The sequence below is a fragment of the Lepidochelys kempii genome, chromosome 9 (assembly GCF_965140285.1).
Source record: "Lepidochelys kempii isolate rLepKem1 chromosome 9, rLepKem1.hap1, whole genome shotgun sequence".
Classification (NCBI taxonomy): domain Eukaryota; kingdom Metazoa; phylum Chordata; order Testudines; family Cheloniidae; genus Lepidochelys; species Lepidochelys kempii.
In genome coordinates this window covers 28795573-28817336 of record NC_136388.1, presented here as the reverse complement: position 1 = coordinate 28817336, position 21764 = coordinate 28795573, and the positions used below count along the sequence as shown (strand labels likewise).

At 43.6% G+C, this 21764-nt stretch overlaps 1 protein-coding gene and 1 long non-coding RNA gene across 6 annotated transcripts in view; one reads left to right on the top strand and one right to left on the bottom strand.

The window, feature by feature from the left end:
* Nucleotides 1-7337: 7337 nt before the first annotated feature.
* On the bottom strand, nucleotides 7338-11206 carry LOC140917277 (uncharacterized). 2 transcript variants are annotated; one of them, XR_012160769.2, is made up of 3 exons: nucleotides 10550-11193; nucleotides 9763-9972; nucleotides 7338-7446 (listed from the first exon to the last, which is right to left on the bottom strand). It is a non-coding gene; the product is annotated as an uncharacterized LOC140917277 (long non-coding RNA). The 2 variants fall into 2 exon arrangements; XR_012160768.2 differs by having other exon boundaries at nucleotides 9763-11206.
* GYG1 (glycogenin 1) overlaps nucleotides 10343-21764 on the top strand; it is a 25454-nt gene continuing 14032 nt past the window's right edge. For 2 of the 4 annotated variants that reach the window (XM_073359724.2, XM_073359723.2), the window contains exons 1-2: nucleotides 10343-10457; nucleotides 17002-17137. In XM_073359724.2, coding sequence (XP_073215825.1) covers nucleotides 10358-10457; nucleotides 17002-17137 — 236 coding nt within the window. In that variant the 5' untranslated portion in view covers nucleotides 10343-10357. Of the gene's footprint in view, nucleotides 10458-10578; nucleotides 10897-16720; nucleotides 16845-17001; nucleotides 17138-21764 lie in introns of those variants that run through there. The other 2 variants (XM_073359726.2, XM_073359725.2) reach the window with 2 other exon arrangements.

Below are 21764 nucleotides of genomic sequence, written 5' to 3'. Positions count from 1 at the left end.
AGATGTTCCACCTTGTATAAATAATAAACTAATCATTTGAACTTGGGTCTCCAATTTACTGGGTAGGTGCCTGAACCACCAGGTTACAGCATCAGTCCTAGTACTGCTTCCTGGCACAATGACTAATCATTGTCACTATGAATTACTATGATTTGTAATGATGAATGACTATGAAGTACCACTATGAAAGACAATGAATAGTCATTGGGCGAGAGAGAAAGAGTAACAATTCTGTTATAATTCAATGGTGTTACGATGCTCACCTAGAATGTAGGGTACCTACCCAAGGTTATAGGTTGTGAGAATGAATGTTTGTGAAATGCTCAGATACTACAGTGATGACCACCACAGAGAGGCCTGAAAATATGGGTCAAATTCTATTATCCTTAATTAAGAAAACCTCGCATTGACTTCAATTTCCAAGTTGGTAGTTTTGTTCAATGAAGGACTATGAAATTTGACCCTAAATATATACTGCAAATACAGATGAGGGCATGACACTCCTCTTACAAATACAGTACAATGGTATAGGTATTTTTAATTAATATCAGAACATAACAATGGTGGGTTGGGTTTTTTCCCCCCAAATCTTAACCAATTGACTAAATGGGGTCCAAACTCAATTTTCCAAAATATTGAAAATAAAATATTCTCACTCAACCCAGTGAAAGGACTGCTCTGAATCTCAGGACATTAAGAAACTTCTCAATGTCACTTACCAGCTTTGCTAGAGAATACTCAGAACTCACTAGAACTTATAGGGAAGTGATCCTCCCTATGAACTCAGTATGATCTCTGTCAATTCAAATGTTCCCAGTGTTTCCCAATCTCTAAGAATTAAAAATACCATTTTGAAATCATCAATAAGTATAGAAGGAAAAGTCTTTCATAAATTTACCTTTTTCAGAGGTCGACTGTAATATATCATTCGTAGTCTGAGGAAAAACTACGTTTAGCTAAACTAAAGATGGGTCTGACTCTGACCCACAAAGTTTGTTTACCTTTGGATTTTGGTTTAGGCAATTTTAGAAATGAAGTGAATTTCAAATCCATATATAAACTTCTCCAAACTTCAGGGATATCAGATTTGGTACTTCGGTTGGGCTCAATTCTAATCTAACAGATTCTGAAAACATAACCATCTAAGCATGACATTTTCTTTCATAAATTGTCACTTTAATTTCCTTTGAAGACATATAGCTTTTTAAATGTGGGGTTAAATTCTTTGTCAAGAATAAGAAGCTGTAAGCCTGCCAAACAAAAGAATGTTGGTCTGAGCAGTAACAAGCATAAGTGTTTCCAATATTTTTTTCTAAAGCTGTACAGTAACTCCTCACTTCAAGTCATCCTGGTTAACCTTGTTTAATTATTACATTGCTGATCTATTAGGGAACATGTTTAAAGTTGCGCAATGCTCTCTTATAAGGTTGTTTGGCAGCTGCCGGCTTTGTCCACTCCTTGCAGGATTCCCTGGAAGAGCAGCCCCTCCTCATGGAGATTGGGGGGGGGCAGCAGTCCCCTCCCCCCCCCCCCATCAGCTCCCCTACATTCCCTGTAAAGTATGTGGCTCGGCAGCTGCCCAGCAGCAATTCAGCTGTCCCTCCCCCCACTGCCATGCTGCTCCTGCCCTGCCCTCTGCCTTGGAGCTGCTCCCGGGAGCTTCCTGCTTGCTGGGGGAGGCGGGGAGAGGGGTGCTGATGTCAGGATGTCCCCTTGTTCCTGTCCCCTCTCCCCCTTGCGCCATACCCCTTCTCCACAAAGTGGAGGAAGGGACAGGGCTGGGGACAGAAGAGGGTGGGGAAGCTTGCAGGAAGCTCTTGCTTCCCGTGTGAACTGACTGATCTGCTTAAAAGGGCAACATACTTGAAGTAGGGTCAGCACACTTAAAGGGGCAATACACGTCTCTTTCTCTCACTCACGCATGCACCCCCCAGCACTTTGGAAAGTCAACACCTGTGCAGCCGTACATGTGCTGTCAAGAGGAGGGAGTGGTGTGCTTCAGCTGGATAGCATGGGCTCATCATCATGTTCAGATTTTGCAGGGAAGTGTTTGCAGTTTCTGCCCTGCATCTGTTGTGTTTCCTCCCTCCTGCCTCAGTCCATGCTGCCATGTAGAGTGTCAGGCTACATTAACAACAGCGTATTAACCCTTGAGGGCTCAGCCGAGTGCTAGTTCATCATTTAGCAGCAAGGCATTCCCTGGGAAATATTCCACCCTCTTACTCCGCCACCTCAACCAAGCTTTACAATCATTCATTGCTGTGTACAATATTAAACTGTTTGTTTAAAATCATTTAAAACTTATACTGTATATGTATAGAATGTCTTTTGTCTAGCGAAAAAAATTTCCCTGGAACTACCCGCCTCCCCCCCACACATTTACATTAATTCTTATGGGGAAATTGGATTCGCTTAAAGTCGTATTTTTCAGTAACATAACTACAACGTGAAGTGAGGAGTTACTGTATCAATAATTTTCATTAGAGATTTCTTAAACCAGTGATCAGCCAAGACTCCATTTCCTTTGGGAATGAAACTGGATACCAGAGGGCCATGATTTTTTTTTAAATCTTCTTTTCTCCGCAGCTGTACGTCAAATGCTGCTTATTACGCAGCTTTGTACTAAGGTATGGAAACTGAATATACTTGCACTCTGTAAATGTTGGCCATGTATAAACTTGGTTTTCTGTTTCTCTGTCTTGTTATTCCCTCAAAAGTAATTTAAAAATTGTATTTTAATTACTTTTAGATGTACATAAATACAGTTTCCTTCCCACACATGTGACAATGTGGCACAATTAAAGCCTTTCCACACGTGACTCAAATATTAGCTGTGGCCCTCAAATAAACCTAAAATATCTATAATGGGGTGGGGGAGGGAAGAGCAGTAATTTTAATGAAGATACTGATATTAAAGGTAATTCCAGAACTAAAATATATCTATCATCTTTCTTCAGAACTGTAGTTTTCTGGACCAACTGAAGTCAACTCTGTTTCTTTTTACTGACAGAACAAAACATTTCCCCAATCCATGTTCACGTAAGTGATGCTCAACTCTGTCTATCCAAATGGTCTTCCTGAACATAAGCCATATCAACATTAAGTGCCTAATACAATACAGGCTAAAATCTATGCTCTCTCAGCTGGACAACTATATCCATTAACATTTAATGAAACAACTTTAACTTTATCTATAAATGTATTCCATCTTATTTTTCTAGCAACATTCTTAACACAAATCAGCCAGTATTAGAAGCAATAAAACAAAATTTAGATTTAAAATAATGGCTGTGAAACTCCCTAGCTATAAATTATTTTTATAAAGATGTTCAGTAAAGTAGGCATGCTCTCAGTGGAAGATGGGATTATTTTAAAGGCACATTTTGATCTAAACTATGCTGCGTACCTTGTAAAACAGGACTGTTTCAAGGTTATAGAGCACCCCCTCCAAATATCAAAACAGGGGCCTCTGAACCATTTAGAAGACATTGAAAACTATTCCCACTTTAACCAGTGCTTCTGTTTAGAGATACTGGAGAATTCTGAAGTGGGAGGGTATCTACAATCTATAGTTACTATTTTACACAATGTAAAATTAACCTGTGGGAACTCACTATTACAAGACAATACTGCATCCAAGACTTTGGCAGGATTCCAAAATGGTTTATTTAAATAATAAAAACACTCACAGTTACATCAGACAAGATTCAAAAATTATGGAAGACCAAAAATTACTCAAAGCCACATGCCTCAGAGAATAAGCACTGACTACGCGGTTATGTAGAAACTTCCGCAAAAAACATGCTCTCTGAAACCTGTACATTACAGGATTTCTTGCATCTTCTTCTGAATCACCTGGAACTGGTCAGATACAGGGTACTGGACTTGGTGGACCACTAGTTTGATTTGGCACCAGATCCAAACTTCCACGGGGTTTGGATTCAGGTTTTGGTTCATTCCATTATAGAGCTATGGGCCAGCCACCTAGGGTTAACCAAACCTTCATGCAAGATTCAGTGTTGTTCAGATCTGAGGGTTTGCTTTAGGCCCATCTAGAATTTTGACATTGTTCAAAGCAGGAAACAAAACATGTCATGAAAGACATTGTCTTGAACTTTAAAAAACAATTAATAAATTTCAGTAAATATATATGCATCGAACGACATGTGGTACTACCACTCAGCAACATGTATGTTACCACTGATCCTCTCACACCTACACTATTCCCAAGCGAACTGTTTCTCCCTATAAAGAAAGGCTCTGTGAAAAACTGCACAAACCCAGTTTCTTGAAACAGGTTACAATTGTGAAGTTTATTTATCAAAATTCAATGGAGTCAAAAAAGACTAAAAATGGGGAAAATATGCAGTGAGTAAGATTAGAACCACGGGGCCAACAGTAGTCAACATAAATAACATCTTGGAAAAGAAAAAAGTGAAGGAGGGTTTGTTTTTTTAAAGTGGGGTGATATGAACTAAGACAACAGAGGAGTGAGTTAAGTACATTATGGGCCTGCCACCTTATGCGGGGCAAAGACAGGTCACATATGAGTACAAATAGCCATCAAGCCAAGTCATGAAAGAGACTGCAAATGTAGGCTAGGTCTACACCATTAAGGGATTAAAAATCAACAGCAACCACTTAAATTCAGTCTGCCACTTTATAAACAGGAAACAGGGCAGGTGTAAGATGACTGCAATTGCTCAACCCAGTGAGAAAACATGCTGCTCCATTCTGAACAATCTGCGAGCAACAGAGATGCTGAAAACCTCACAAGAAGGAACTAAGTCGTGCAGTGAAAAGGACATGAGTTGCTGTTGTGTAGTCTGTGCAAACCATGTGGAAAAACACCTTCATACTATCTCTGACACATGGGGGCTAATTTCTGGAAAAGGCATAGTCAAAAATGATACCAAGTTTCTTAACTTGAATCACTATTTTAAAGAGATAAGGTGGGTGAGCTAATATCTTTTATTGACCCAACCTCCATTGGTGAAAGAGACAAACTATGGAGCTACACAGAACTCTGAAGAAGAAGAGCTCTACATAGCTCAAAATCTTGTCTCTTTCACCAAAAGAAATTGGTCCAATAAAAGATCTTCTCTCACCCACTTTGTTGCTCTAATATCCTGGGACCAACACCACTACAACTCTGCTATTTTGAAAGCATTTTTAAAATTGCATTGGATGTATGCAAGACTCTTAGCTACAGCTAACAGATGTGAGGACTGTGACACAGGGAGTAAATTCAGATATTGAACAGTTAATGTAGGGGGAGTTATTTGGAGCGATACAGCTGAGATGGCAAAGATACTTGGTACAGCTGTTATGGAAGCTGTAAATGTGACACAGTAGGAAGTTGCTTTCTATATTTTGAAGCAAAAAGAACAATTATTTATCTTATAAGAGCTATACTATTACTATAATCTGATTTGGGAGGGAATCCTTGGGGTCTGGTTTAGTTAACATTTACTTCTGACCCATGTAGTCATTACTGTGGCAGGACATCTTCCCTTCAGTGTATATATGCTGCTTACATGATAGGCTTTAAATTCCATCAGTGCAGCCTGTTTGCACGGCTATACAGATGATAAAAGGGACCTCTCTCCAATCATCACTCTAGTTTAAGCCTTGACTAATGAATGGCCGCTTTTATATGCAGACCTGCCAGTCCTAGAGATTTCAACTTTATGAAACTGAACTCCTATAAAAAGGAAGCCTTATTAATCTGCCCCCATGCACTGACACACCTAGGTCAAGAACCCAGGAGTATCTACCTGCAGGCTCACACTAAGTCTACTGTGTAATATGATGAGTAAAGGCTTGATGACTGAGAACAGATCTAGGAGTGGGTTCTTCTGAATTCTGATCCTAGCTGTGCCACTGATTTGCTGCATAGTCTTGGGCAAATCACTTAGGGCCAATGCTCTAATTTACACCAGTATAAGACTGAAGTAACTCTCTTGAAGTCAATTAAGATAAACTCCAGATTAACTCCACTGTATTTTTACACTAGCATAAATGAGTAAAAATTATGCTCTTTAATCTCTATGAGCCTCATTTTCTTCCTCTACAAAATGGGGGTGATAATACCTGTGTCATAGCTGTGAGGATTAATTGATTAATGTTTACAGAGCCATTTGAAGAAGGTAACTGCTAAGGCCTATTCTTACTGTACTCCCTACCTTGCAACACTGAAGCTGTTTGCACTTTTGGGGCATGAAATGAGTGGACGTGTCTCAACTTGACTACAGCAAATGAGTTTTCCCAGAGGGGTGTAACTGACAGAGTCAAATAAATACAGTCAGAAACAAAACTGATCAAATCTACATTGGGTCAGTCATTTCCAGCATGTAATCCCTTTTCTCAATCACTGCACCAGCCCTTAGTAAAATCCAAGAATCGCCAAACAGGGTGGGTGGAAAAACAAGGAAGTCTCAGCACAAATATTAAATCAAAGCCTTTTCTTAGGTTTGATAACTATGAGTAAGTATCACCCCTGCTTCTTCCCAACCTCTAGAAAGATGCCTACACTTCCTGATCTTGAGATTTCAGAGAATCGCACCATTTTCTGTGCTGTCTGCTGTCAATTTCAGGGCTTCCTGGCAGGAGGGATGCAATAAATTCTGAAATGCAAGATGCCTTACAGTTCATTCAATGTTAAGATAACAGCACAACAATGCTCACCAGAGAGAGTACAAGACTTTAATATTATTATTCACAGCACCTAGAGACTACAACTAAGGAGAGGATAAACTAAAGCTTGCTGAGTAGTCTGGGGCAAGGTTGGTTCAGATGATAAATGGTGGTTAAAATAAAGTATAAATAGTACAACTAAACCATACAATATGCCTCTTTAACAATCACAGATCATTGTGGACAGAATAGCTCATACTCCCTTCAGAATCAGAAAGTAAAATACTAAAGAGAAAATATTTGCATTTTAAATACTAAGAACTACATTATGGTAGCCCCCAAGCAGGGACAGTGCAAGGTTCAGCAACTGTGGAACATAGTTACTAAAGATTTGAAATCAGAAAATTTTTGTTGAACATTGTGGGCACTCTGTATCAAGGACAGATTGTTATAGCAGTCGCACTGTTGTAAAATCTGGAGAATCAGCAGTGAGGTCAGTGGAGTTACTCCAGATTACACTTGTGTAAACTCTAGCAAAATCAAGGGAGTTACTCTAGATCTAGATTTATATCAGTGTAAAACTCCAGTGATATCACTGGAACGACTACACATTTTACATGGGTGTGAATAAGAATCTTGCCCATAGAAAATAAGCTGTGGTAGACTGAAGTGAATAGTTGTGAACATAGAAAGACCAAATAAATAGTTTGAACATTTATTACTTAAAAGCTTAGTGTGTACAGAAAACTTAAATCAATGCACTATTTTAACTCTGATAGGGTTTCAAGTTTGGAGGAGTCCAAGGGAGATCTGAAAAAGGTTAAAAATTTCTGTTTAGACAGTCAAACAGTTTAGACGCTTATTCTCCCTTATACAAACATTTTTAAGGTTCCCTTCTTCTACCAATGCTCCTTCTTCCTCCCTGTTTCAAAGTCAGCTATATTCTCCTCATTCCCTTCAAAAGCCCCATGCTTCCCCAGAACTCTATCTCCTTCCCAACAACCGCAGTTCCCTCTCCAAGGCCTTGTTTTCACTAGAAAAACAGGTGGGGTTTTTTACCATATGTTAGCTAACAAACATGGTAGAAGACTAGTGTGGACAAGGCAGGTACAGTTCTAACATAGGTTAGCACATTGAGGTAAACATTAGGCTATCCCCTAATGTGGTTTAAAAAAAAAATCACCTTTTTTCCTAGTATGGATCTACCCCAACTCTGCCAAGCCCCTCTCTATAATCCCTACCTTTGGGGATGCTCCAAATGGGTGATAGTACAATCCAGTTCAGAGGTGGCCAAACCATGGCTCACGAGCCGCATGCAGCTCTTTTACAGTTAAAGAACGGCTCACGGAGCACCCCCACCCCATTCTCCACCTTCCAGACTGGGGTGGGGGGAGCTTAGGGCTTCTGCCCTGTGGGGAGGGAGGGTCTTGGGCCTTCAGCCCTGCGGGAGGCACCTGATGCTCCAAGCCCCAGCTGACACGCCTCACAGGGTTCAAGCCAGGAGCCCCGACTGCCACACCCAGCTCTCAAAACTTCTGAAGATCATCATACACAGCTCAGAGAGTCAGTAAATTTGGCCACTCCTGATCTAGTGGCTAGGTCACTTTCAGAAGGATCCAGAAGACCTAAATTCTAATCCCAGCTATGCCACTGATTTGCTGTGTGGCCATGGGCAAGTTGCTTCACTTTTCTCTGTCTTTGTTTCCTCCCATCTTATATATTTAAACTATAAATGTTTTGGGGCAGGAACTGTCTCTCACTACGTGTTTGAACATCACCTAGCAATGAATCAGTGCTCATCCCTAGCCTAAAAAAATAATCTAAAGTAACTCCTCGCTTAACATTGTAGTTATGTTCCTGAAAAATGCTACTTTAAGCAAAATTATGTTAAGCGAATCCAGTTTCCCCATAAGGATTAATGTAAATAGAGGGGTTAGGTTCCAGTGAAATTTTTTTCACCAGACAAAAGACATATATACACACACAGTATACGTTTTAAATAATTTTAAACAAACTATTTAATACTGTACTCACCAATGATGATTGTGAAGCTTGGCTGAGGCAGGGCGTAGTGGGGTCAGGGCAGGGGCTTGCCCCATTCTGCCTGTCCAACGCTCCTGCTGGGGAGTAGGGTCAGGGGCTTGCCCGCTCCCCAGCTGGAATGCTTGGTGGGCAGAGTGGGATAAGCCCCTGCACCCCAACCCCGCTCCCTGGCAGGAGCACCAGGCAGGCAGGAGGAGCAGGGTGAGTCAAACAACCTTATAATGCAGGGGTGGGCGAAATTGTATGGCGGGCCGGGTAGGGAAGGCTGTGCCCCCCAAACAGCCTGGTCCCCACCCCCTATCCGCCCCCTCCCACTTTCCACCCCCTGACTGCCCCCCTCAGAACTCCCAACCCATCCAACCCCTCCCTGCTCCTTGTCCCCTGACCGCCCCCTCCCAGGACCCCCCACCCCCTATCCAACCCCCCTGCTCCCTGTGCCCAGACTGCCCCATCCCCTATCCACACCCCCTCCCCCGACAGGCCTCCCCTGGGATTCCCACACCCTATCCAACCCCCCTGTTCCCTGACTACCCCTCCCCAGAACCTCCACCCCATCCAACCGCTTCCTGTCCCCGACTGCCCTCCGGGACCCCCGCCCCTAACCACCACCGCGCGCACCGCCACCACCCCCTTACCATGCCGCTCAGAGAAACAGGAGCTCACAGCCCCACTGCCTGCGCTGCAAGCTAAGACTGTGGGGGAGAGGGGATAGCAGGGGAGGGGCCAGGGGATAGCAGGGGAGGGGCCAGGGGATAGCCTCCCCAGCCAGGAGCTCAAGGGCCTGGCAGGACCGTCCTGCAGGCCGGATGTGACCCCCAGGCCGTAGTTTGCTCACCTCTATTATAATGGAACATTGCACAACTTTAAACGCATATGTTCTCTAATAGATCAGCAACCTAATAACGAAACAATGTTAAAGGGGACAACTTTAAGTGAAGAGTTACTGTATCACCCTCAATACAGTGCCTGTGGGTTAGCCGGTTTGAGCACTTTCGTTTGGCTCCTGAGGAAATGTATTTACTTCTAGTCACAAAAATGACTATGTAAAAATGTTAAGCAAATTTACTTCCTGTAGCTACTCACCTTACTGAATCAAATAAGATTTTATTTGTGTTATCCCTGCAGAGCCAACACAGCTTTGGAACAGGCAGCTGGATTCTCTCTCTCTCATATGCATCATCAACAGAATCCTTCAGGGTGGAGTTGTGATTGCCCAATATTTATTAGCAGCAGTGATGCAGGCAACAGGCAAAATCCAGCCTGACTCTCAGGTCCTAGGTGGAGATTGCAGCACTAGGAGGTAGAAAACATATATTTTTATTTGTAAGGTGAACAAATTGGACCTGGAAGTTGTTGAGAAAGAACAATACAAAAAACTCACTTCACGGGGTCACTTATCAGAACATAACCTGTGGCTGGCCAAAAGCACAAGCAAATAATAGGAGTACTCGTGGGACCTTAGAGACTAACACGTTTATTTGTTAATCTTTAAAGTACTACAAGTACTCCTTTTCTTTTTGCGAATACAGACTAACACCGCCGCTACTCTGAAACCAAGCAAAGAATAGAAACTGTTTGGGGTCACATTCTTGGTGGGAGTCTTGCACCCCACACAAACCCTGCAACGCATAGGAAGGCTACAAAACTCTTCCTAGCAGTGGGAAAGGAAGAGGAGGCAATGCCACCCCCCTTCAGCAAAGCAGGCGGGAACCCTTTCAGATACCCCAGCAATGAACGTGGCGGAACCATCTTCATGTCGGAGAATTCCCTAGCACCAGGTGAATCCCCAGCGAGGCAGCCAGGGCAGCTTTCCGGCTGCACAAAGCACCTGGGAAAGGAAGGGAGGAACTGGCCTCTTAGCACACGGTACCTAGACCAGGGCGGTGGGTGCGTGCAAAGCAGATACAGGGACTGGAAGGAAGGCATTAGCCCGAGGAAAGGCTGTTCTCAGGCAGGCCTGACACGGGGGATAATCCAGCTGGCGCCGTGTCCGGGGGCTACCCCGGGCGGCTCCTCGCCCCGTGCTGGGAGCCCCACGACCGGCGAGACTCCCCGCGCCAGCGCCGCGAAAGGCTGCCTAGCTGCGGGCAGCGTACGTGCCCCACGTGGCTCCGCCCGCCCAGATATAAAGGGCGGCTCCGGTCGCGGCTCGCGAGTAGCCGGCGGCCGCAGCATCTGTCCCGGGCGGAGGGGCCAGCAGCACCGGCACCATGGCTGGTAAGTGCGCCCTGCCCGAGCCGGCCCGGCCCGGCTCGGCCCGGCCTTGCCAGGCCTGGCCGCCCGGCCGCGGGGGCTGATCGGCGCTGACGGAGCTGCGGGAGGGCTCCCGGGGGCGTCTCCCGCGGCCGGGGCTGCGCTGAGACCCCTGCCCGCACGGCCCCGGGCTGGCGCGACCCCTGGCTCGGGCCAGGTAGCGGGAGAGCGGCCCCTCCCCCAGAGCGGGAGCTGCCGCCGGAGGCTCGCGGAGCAGGAAGGAAGCGGAGCTCGGCCTAGCCCGGTCCCCGCTGCGGGGACCCAGCGCGCGCTCGCTCGCTCGCTCGCTCATGGCGGCCCCTGTTTTTAGGCTGGCTGTGCTGCCCGCCTGCCCCAGGGCTCCCCCCGGCCAGCGGGCGCCTCTCCCCCGCTGGGCAAGCCCGTCACACAGGGCCACCCCCGGGTGGAGGTCTAGGAGCCCGTGTGCGCCCAGCTCGGTTCAGCTTCCTGGGAGCGTAATTTACAGAACCGATGGGCCTGGCCCCAGATGTCCCCTGAACTTTGGGGGAAGGTCGGGGTGTGGACTTGACGCCTATGCCTTGAAGTGGAATCCAGGGGGTGTATCTCCAGGAAGTCAAAGTCCTGTTCAGCTTCTTGATCGGGGCTTGTCAAACAGCTCAAGCTTAAATTAGAAAGAGAGACAAGTCGAAATCTAGTTGCCCTAAAACGACTTAAAACTACCTTCTGGTGCTATGCTTGTTCCTGGGGTCCTTAGCAAAGTTCTCCCTGTTGTGCTCTTAGAGACAGCTGCCCCCCAGCTGTAACACCCCTGTGCATGGTGGAAACTGACAAGACCACGTCCTCCCGATTGCATGAAGTTTAACAGCTCTGATCCTTCAGCTAGAATACTAGCTCTTGTAATAGCAAATATCTCTCAGAAAAGTGTGGCTAACAAAAAATGGAGATACTTTTAAATGGGTCTGAAGATGTTCGTTTGATTCTGCTTTGCAAATGCTAAAGGGATGCTGTCCACTCAAAACCTTTATTAATCTTTCCTAATAACACTTAATCACAAGAATTTCTTATCTGTCATTACTAGTGGCCCAGGCCAAGAGAAGTGGAATGAGGAAGTCAGTTTTGCTTTCAGATTATTAGTACTGCTTGTCTGGGTTTAACACACTTCATGGTAATTATTATTATTTAAACAACTTTCCTTGCAGCAGCTCATACAGATGCCCCTATTGATCTGACATAGATTTTTCTAATTAAACTTGTATTTGCAGAATTTAAACTTATTACCGTCCAAAACTCTGAAAGGCTGAGTCTGAACACACACACTCTCTCTCTCTCAAAAAGAAACTACCTAGAATGGAAACAAAGAGCACATATAGACTTGTAAATATAATGACCTCAGGCATATGTGAAGGAGGGCTGCTCCAGGGAAGGTGTTCGGCCAGTCACAATTGCTTAGCAACAGGTCAGTCCTATATAGCTCTACACTGGCTAAGACAGCCTTTTGAAGGGAACCAAAAGCTTTATGTTCAGGCAAGTAAAGCAGGTGCCCCTAGGCTATAGATCTGCACATGTGTCCACAGTACCTCTCTGACACACTACTATGCAGGGTACTCCCCTGTTCAGCTGCTGTAGCCTATAAATAGAACAAAGTGGGGAGGGGGGAAGAAATGATAGCTAGGGGACTGAGTTGATGGAAAGACGTTACCAAAAAGTCAATTGACAACATAGCCGGTTGATAGCACAGTTTGGAGCAACTTCATTATTTCTGACAACTGTTGTTTATTCAAATTTAAAAGTGGCCTGGATCTCCACACAAATACAAAACATTAATAACCAGCTTAGAGAGGGTAGATTCCATGTTAATACTAACATGTCCTGTTTCAGACTGCATAGACTTGAGCTATGTCAAATGACCCTCCTCTGAAGGGGTTGCCAGCACCCCACTTCGGTTAAGCAAAAGTAAATAAAGCCTTGCTGTCCCAAGGGAGAAAAACTAGCGAGTAACTCAGTAGTTGGGATTTGCCTTATTTCTAGCTTTCCCCATACTTCCTCTGTTCATCCTCAAACTTAATTTAATGTTTGTCTGACCATAAACCCTTATACATCTTATGTTGGCTACTCTAAGAATTTTCTGTATTGCTCAGTTGTCCTGTTGGGTTAGTAAATCCAGCAGTGTGGGACTTGAATATGCAGTTTCAAAAAGGCAGGCAGACACCCTCCCTTTCCCCCCCCCCCCCCCCCAAGGCCATACAAAGATCTTAACAAGTAAACAAAAGGGTGTTAGATCACTGGAAGAGCCATGTTGCCTAGAAAACATCTGGACAAAGATTTTTAGTTTGAATGATGGCACAAGCGATGCAGTCACTTGTTTGCAGACTATTATTGTCTGTACAATCCCTGTTTTTAAGTGTAATACGCTGGTGGCTCAGGCCTAGTGAATTCTTAGCTTTTCAAGGCAAAACTTTTCATTTATTGGGAATGTGAGAAGAGTAATTTGCAAATCCAGGGACAAGAACACAAGTGTTTGCTACTAGAGGAATGTTTACACTGCTTAAGACACTAACAACTTGCTTGTCTGATACAGTTCATGCAAGCAGTTTATATAACTTCTGCATTCAGACTGGCTCCTTGGGGGCAGAATGGAAAAATAGTTCTTCAGAATTTTACCAGATAACTACACCTACAGTATGCATGACTTCTAGAGCTGTAGTTTACCATTAGTGCTACTAATTTCTGAAGTTAACAGACTGGGAATTGTTCTGTCTATACAGGCCCTAGGTACACCAAGCAATATGGACTACTACAAATCACTACTCAGTGAATTTAAGTAGGAAACCTATCCCCTTCCATTCATGACTCTGTAGAAACTCTTCTGAAGTCTAAAACTTGGTTAGGTTGAAAACATTTATAAATAGCTTGAGAAGCACTGATCTAGATTACGCTATCTGATGTGGGGGACTGGCAATTTTTTTCCCCCCCAATATGCACGCAGACTGGCAGCCGATGGCTCGCGGACCGGCACCAGTCCATGGACCACCACTTTGAGTAGCACTGATCTAGATGACCCAAGATTAAATTAATTTTGTTGCTATTCTAACCAAAGGTTCTCAGATTGATTTAAAGAACTTGTTGACCACAAGGGTACTGGCTATGTAGGTTCCAGGTACTAAACTGCCCTAAAGTACATCAGACTCTTACAATTGCTTACAATTTGCCATATAGGCAACTTCTGCTGTAGTTGGAAAAAATTAACATGTATGCCTTAAAGAGGACCCCTTAACTTCTCACTTCTAATATCAAAGATGTGTCCCACCCTATGAGATTGAGAACACCACTTTCTTCATCTACAGCAGCTTGTTACACTAGTCAAGATTGACTCCACACAAAATTTTAATGCAAAAATATAAAGTTGCAATGTTAGATAGAAATTAAATGTGAACTTTAATATCTCATTTCAAATGCAAGGACTGGATTTTATTGTAATAAGAATCTTAATTTGATTCCTAACTAATGTGGCCAATTTACTATAATTTTCCACTAAAATTTTAGGGAGTGGTGGTGGCAGCAAAGAAGTGTGGCGGGGGGGAGAATCTCCAGTTGCCATTTTGAGGCTAAGACAGGGGTCTCAAACCCACGGGCCGCATACGGCCCACAGAGTTATTTCCTGCAGCTGCCAAGTTCCCTTCCCTTGCTCCCTCCCTCGTGTGCCGTGTCCCTGCTCCTCTGCCTACCTTCAGGTGCTTCCTGCTGCCAAACAGCTGTCTATCAGCACTTAGCGCTTTCCGGGAGGGAGGGAGGGAGGACCAGGGAGCTATGGGCTCAGGGGAGGAAGCAGAGAAGAGGTGGGGCAGGGATTTGGGGAAGGGGTTAGAATAGGGGCAGGAGTCTTTGGAGAAGGGGCAGATTTGTATCTTTATATGAAAAGGTGTCAGTGATGTAGCCCTCAGGCCAATGTACTAGTCCTCACAGAATATCAGGGTTGGAAGGGACATCAGGAGGTCATCTAGTCCGACCCCCTGCTCAAAGCAGGGCCAATCCCCAATTTTTGCCCCAGGTCCCTAAATGGCCCCCTCAAGGATTGAACTCTCAACCCTGGGTTTAGCAGGCCAATGCTCAAACCACTGAGCTATCTCTCCCCTCATGGTGATTTGAATTTGAGATCCCTGGGCCAAGACATAGCTGCAGACCTCAAATTCTAATCAAACCATTCTTACACAAGAACTGTCACAGCAATATGCGCTGCACACTCAGGCAACTCTCTGAACAGCTCCCTAAATCTGCAGTTTGCATTGTGGACTGCAGTAAGTGAATGATACCTGCCACTGAGTTGCTCCACGTGGCACTCAGAAAATGTAGCCTCTTCTGTGCAGAACAACTCCTGCAAGAGTGTAGCCCTTTGACAGTGCTAGTCTACCTCAGCTTGTCACACCTTCAAGGTTTGTGTCAAAGCTGTTAAACTGGCAAACTTTTTAAGTGGTCACTATTTCTTTTATTCTACATTCAAGTAAAACGTGCAATCACCTGAGGTGCTCAGAAGTCTCTGGTTACTAAAAAGACGCAAAGAACAGCTCTGTGTAAGTTTGAAAGCTTGTCTCACCAACATAAGTGGGTCCAATAAAAGATATTACCTCACCCATCTTGTTGCCCGAAGAATACCTGCAGTCACATTTCTGTATCTTTCAAAATATGAACTAAATTAATGTAATCTAGCTAAATCTCCTAAAGCAAAATAAAAATTCTGAAACTTGTTTCAGTAAACACAATTCTCAACACAGCTATCCATCTTCCTTGGCAGCAACCCAGGTGGACTTTAAATTGGTGGTTGAAACTGCTTTGATTTAAATCAGCAAACAGAAAATCTTGATTTAAATCACTTATTTAAATCACATTTTGCATATATATATATTTTTAGTAAAATAAAAATTGATTCTTACTAGTTAGTTGCAAACAAACATTTTAATGGCTACCAAATAGAGCCTTTACACCAGGGATCGGCAGCCTTTGGCACGCGGCCCGTCAGGGAAATCCACTGGCCAGGCAGGACGGTTTGTTTACCTGCAGCGTCCTCAGGTTCGGCCGATCACAGTTCCCACTGGCCGCGGTTCGCCGTTCCAGGCCAATGGGGACTGCGGAAAGCGGCGTGGGCCGAGGGATGTGCTGGTTTGAGCATTAGCCTGCTAAATCCAGGGTTATGAGTTCAATCCTTGAGGGGGCCATTTAGGGATCTGGGGCAAAAATTGGGGATTGATTCTGCTTAGAGCAGGGGGTTGGACTAGATGACCTCTTGAGGTCCCTTCCAACCCTGATATACTATGAACTTCTACAAGCTTAACTGTTGCCACAATTTAAGTTGCAATTCACTCCTTTTCATATTACTAGATAGGAGCTAACAAGACACTTCCCATTAAAAGCTTGTATTCTCATTGTAGTTTTGCAACAGTTTTGCTAAACACATCTGCAAGGTCTGATCAAATTTCAGAATACGGTTACTCCATATGTAGATCTCAAATGTACTAACACAACTCCCTGAATATTCAGATTTAAACGCCTCTCTGAGGGACTGATGCTAGAACTAAAGTAGTACTATCTGGCAGACAGATACTCACTGCAGGCTGGCCAGAACAAAAACACCTTACATTTGCAACTGATGTCTACATCCCAGCTAGCAGTCCATGGTGTGGATTTTGAGTTCCTTCTGGATGAGGAATTTGCATCCAGGTCCTAGTTGAGTTGTATCCACAGTGTATATTAGAATGAAGTTTCTATTTGGTAAACTAGAGGGTTGGATAATTTCTCTCCACACAATATGGAATGTGCTTCCTTCTACATTTAGGACCATGTCTGTCAATGCACTGGCTGATCTAATCAAGACATGTTGCTGTAGCATACCTCAACTGTGCCAACCTCTTCCATAAATGTTGTGCATGCCTACTAATGTACAAGGGATCTTAAACACAGTGAGTGGTTTATTTACTCTTCTGAGGCTCCTCAACATAACTCTCTACCTAGCACCTTCTGGCGTGAAATACAATGGTGGAGCTGAATAATTTTAGCAAGCATACTTTGATTTAAAACTAAATGTGTATACTAACAGAACTTCTCTTCCTTTTCAAGATCAGTCTTTTGTGACTCTAGCTACAAATGACTCTTATGTTAAAGGAGCACTGGTTTTGGGTTCATCTCTGCAACACCATAGAACGATAAAGAAACTAACTGTGCTCATAACGCCTCACGTCTCTGCTCCCATGCGGTATGTCACTTCATGAGTATTTTCACCTAGTTGTTCATTCAGTGTTCTTGTTACAATAATTTTTAACCCCCAAATGAAAGCTCTCTGTAGTGACTTTCTAAAGCTGGTCAGAATATTACAAAACGCTAAGGGCAGTAGATGCCAATTAGTATTCCATGAGCTTCTATACACTTGCTGCTTCCAGCAGTAAACTATCCAACCAGAGCATACTGGTTGACAAGTAGTACACTGAAGAGACTGACAAATAGCTAAACGTAAGCCACTAACCAATGAGAGGAAGGATGGTCTTGTAGTTAAGGCAGTGGTCTGGGACTCAGATCAAAGTTCAATATCTGGATCTACCACAGACTTGCTGGGCAAGTCATATAATCTTTCTCCGCCTCCCTTAATCCAGTAAAATAGAGATAATGCTTCCTCTCCTACCCTTGTTTGTGTTGTATTTTAAGGCTATATCTATGCTACCACTTATGTCGATAAAACTTACATTGCTCAAGGGTGTGAATAAACTACCCTGAGTGACATGAGATACACCAACAAACGCTGGTGTGAACAGCACTATGTCCGCAGGAGAGTTTCTCCCACCAACACTTAAATGTATACCCCAAATTAAAAAACCCAGTAAAAACTAAAAAAGATGTGGACAAGGGGGATCCAGTGGACATAGTGTACTTAGATTTCCAGAAAGCCTTTGACAAGGTCCCTCATCAAAGGCTCTTACTTAAATTAAGTTGTCATGGGATAAGAGGGAAGATCCTTTCATGGATTGAGTACTGGTTAAAAGACAGGGAACAAAAGGTAGGAATAAATGGTAAATAGTGGCATTCCCCAAGGGTCAGTCCTATTCAACTTATTCATAAATGATCTGGCGAAAGGGGTAAACAGTGAGGTGGCAAAGTTCGCAGATGATACTAAAGTGCTCAAGATAGTTAAGACCAAAGCAGACTGTGAAGAACTTCAAAAGGATCTCACAAAACTAAGTGATCGGGCAACAAAATGGCAAATGAAATTTAATGTGGATAAGTGTAAAGTAACGCACATTGGGGGGAAAAAATAACCCCAACTATACATACAATATGATGGGGGCTAATTTAGCTACAACTAATGAGGAGAAATCATCGTGGATAGTTCTCTGAAGACGTCCACGCAGTGTGCAGTGGCAGTCAAAAAAAGCAAACGGGATGTTAGGAATCATTAAAAAAGGGATAGAGAATAAGACTGAGATTATCTTATTGCCCTTATATAAATCCATGGTACACCCACATCTTGAATACTGCATACAGATGTGGTCCCCTCATATCAGACAAGATATACTGGCATTAGAAAAGGTTCAGAAAAGGGCAACTAAAATGATTAGGGGTTTGGAACAGGTCCCATATGAGGAGAGATTAGAGGCTAGGACTTTTCAGCTTGGAAAAGAGGAGACTAAGGGGGGGATATGATAGAGATATATACAATCATGAGTGGTGTGGAGAAAGTGAATAAAGGAAAAGTTATTTACTTGTTCCCATAATATAAGAACTAGGGGCCACCAAATGAAATTAATGGGTAGCAGGTTTAAAACAAATAAAAGAAAGTTCTTCAGTCAGTGCACAGTCAACCTGTGGAACCCCTTGCCTGAAGAGGTTGTGAAGGCTAGGACTATAACAGGGTTTAAAAGAGAACTGGATAAATTCATGGAGGTTACGTCCATTAATGGCTATTAGCCAGGATGGGTAAGGAATGGTGTTCCTAGCCTCTGTTTGTCAGAGGGTGGAGATGGATGGTAGGAGAGAGATCACTAGATCATTACCTATTAAGTTCACTCCCTCTGGGGCAGCTGGCATTGGCCACCATCGGCAGACAGGATACTGGGCTGGTTGGACCTTTGGCAATACTGGGTCAGACCATTCTTATGTTCTTAACACAGCTAACGCCACTCATTGGGGGTGGATTAATTATGTTGATGGGAGAGCTCTCTCCCCATTGGCATAGAGCAGCTACATTAGAGAGCTTACAACAGCGCAGCTGCGCTGCTGTAAGATCTCTAGTATAGACATTGCCTTAGACTACAAGCTCTTCAAGGAAGGTTCTGTTTTGCTGCCTAGCACAACTTACATTAAAAAGGGGGGGAAACGGCCCATTAGTTTAGGGCACTAGCTTGAGACTCCGATCAAGGCTGAGTACCCTGCTCTTCTACAAAGCTTCCTGTGTGACCTTGTTCAAGTCTTAATCTCTCTGCCTTTGTTCCCATCTGTAAAACGGGGGAGACTTGTCCTTCTCTAACTCATAGGTGTTTTGAGGATAAATGCATCAAAAGCCGAGGCACCTGGATAATGGAGGCCATATAAGTAAATTAGATAGAGTTTCAAATTTGAAACAACTCATGCCCCCTGCAAACTTTAATACTTACAAAAAGAAAAGGAGTACTTGTGGCACCTTAGAGACTAACCAATTTATTTGAGCATAAGCTTTCGTGAGCTACAGCTCACTTCATCAGATGCATACTGTGGAAAATACAGAAGATGTTTTTATACACACCGACCATGAAAAAATGAGTGTTTATCACTACAAAAGGTCCCCCCCCCCCCCGCTGGTAATAGCTTATCTAAAGTGATCACTCTCCTTACAATGTGTATGATAATCAAGGTGGGCCTTTTCCAGCACAAATCCAGGGTTTAACAAGAATGTCTGAGGAACAGTGGGGGGCGGGGAAGGAATAAACAAGGGGAAATAGGTTACTTTTTATAATGAATCAACCATTCCCAGTCTCTATTCAAGCCTAAGTTAATTGTATCCAATTTGCAAATTAATTCCAATTCAGCAGTCTCTCGTTGGAGTCTGTTTTCGAAGTTTTTTTGTTGAAGGATAGTCACTTTGAGATCGGAAATCGAGTGACCAGAGAGATTGAAGTGTTCTCCAACTGGTTTATGAATGTTATAATTCTTGACATCTGATTTGTGTCCATTTATTCTTTTACGTAGAGACTGTCCAGTTTGCCCAATGTACATGGCAGAGGGCCATTGCTGGCACATGATGGCATATATCCCCTTGGTAGATGTGTAGGTGAACGAGCCTCTGATAGTGTGGCTGATGTTATTAGGCCCTGTGATGGTGTCCCCTGAATAGATATGTGGACACAGTTGGCAACGGGCTTTGTTGCAAGGCTAGGTTCCTGGGTTAGTGGTTCTGTTGTGTGGTATGTGGTTGCTGGTGAGTATTCGCTTCATGTTGGGGGTCTGTCTGTAGGCAAGGACTGGCCTGTCTCCCAAGATTTGTGAGAGTGTTGGGTCGTCCTTCAGGATAGGTTGTAGATCCTTGATAATGCGTTGGAGGGGTTTCAGTTGGGGGCTGAAGGTGACGGCTAGTGGTGTTCTGTTATTTTCTTTGTTAGGCCTGTCCTGTAGTAGGTAACTTCTGGGAACTCTTCTGGCTCTATCAATCTGTTTCTTCACTTCTGCAGGTGGGTATTGTAGTTGTAAGAATGCTTGATAGAGATCTTGTAGGTGTTCGTCCCTGTCTGAGGGGTACTAGGTAGTTACAGTGCTAATAAACAATAGTCACATAAACACCACCCTATACCGGAAACCTACTGACCGCTATTCCTACCTACATGCCTCCAGCTTTCACCCTGACCACACCACACGATCCATTGTCTACAGCCAAGCTCTGCAATACAACCGCATTTGCTCCAAACCCTCAGACAGAGACAAACATCTACAAGATCTCTATCAAGCATTCTTACAACTACAGTACCCACCTGCGGAAGTGAAGAAGCAGACTGATAGAGCCAGAAGAGTTCCCAGAAGTCACCTATTACAGGACAGGCCTAACAAAAAAAATAACAGAAAGCCACTAGCCGTCACCTTCAGCCCCCAACTAAAACCCCTCCAACGCATTATCAAGGATCTACAACCTATCCTGAAGGACGACCCAACACGAAAGACTGTTGAATTGGAATTAATTTGCAAATTGGATACAATTAACTTAGGCTTGAATAGAGACTGGGAATGGTTGATTCATTATAAAAAGTTGACAATCTGGAGGGTAAAGTTGTAGTTCAAGACCATTCAGCTTGTACACATATACAGTTTACTCCCTGATAGCAGCTCAAAATACTCAGGACATTTATGGGTTGGCTAGCCCAACTTGACTACCGGCATTAAACGTAAAATGTCAAGAAATCTGAAGCCATAAGCATTAGTCCCTCAAAGTAGTCTGTAGAAATCAAGATCTCTCTATGGATACTGATTAATTTTAGTAGGTTGACTAAATGATGATATAAATTGGACTTGCATAACTGCCAGGAGCTTTAAGAACTCATAGTGTATCTTATTTCAGTTTAGCTCTTCAGCGTTAATATGATGCTTTTAACTCACAGTGGACACAACATTGTTCCAAGAAACCATTTCCAAGTAAAAAGAAGTAAACTAAACTACCTAGATGTCTACTGCACTCACTGCCACCTGAAGAGCCATGGCTAAGTAAACACTCTCTTGATGAGCCAGATAAACTAGCAGCAGTTGGGTCTGGTCCTTGTGGCTTTAAAGAGCAACAAGTACTGTTCAGGATTCAGCTGCTGTCCAGAGTCCTGCACAGACCAGTCTAATAGCTTCCTGTTTCTTTGCAATAAGCTTAAAATAGTCTGTCA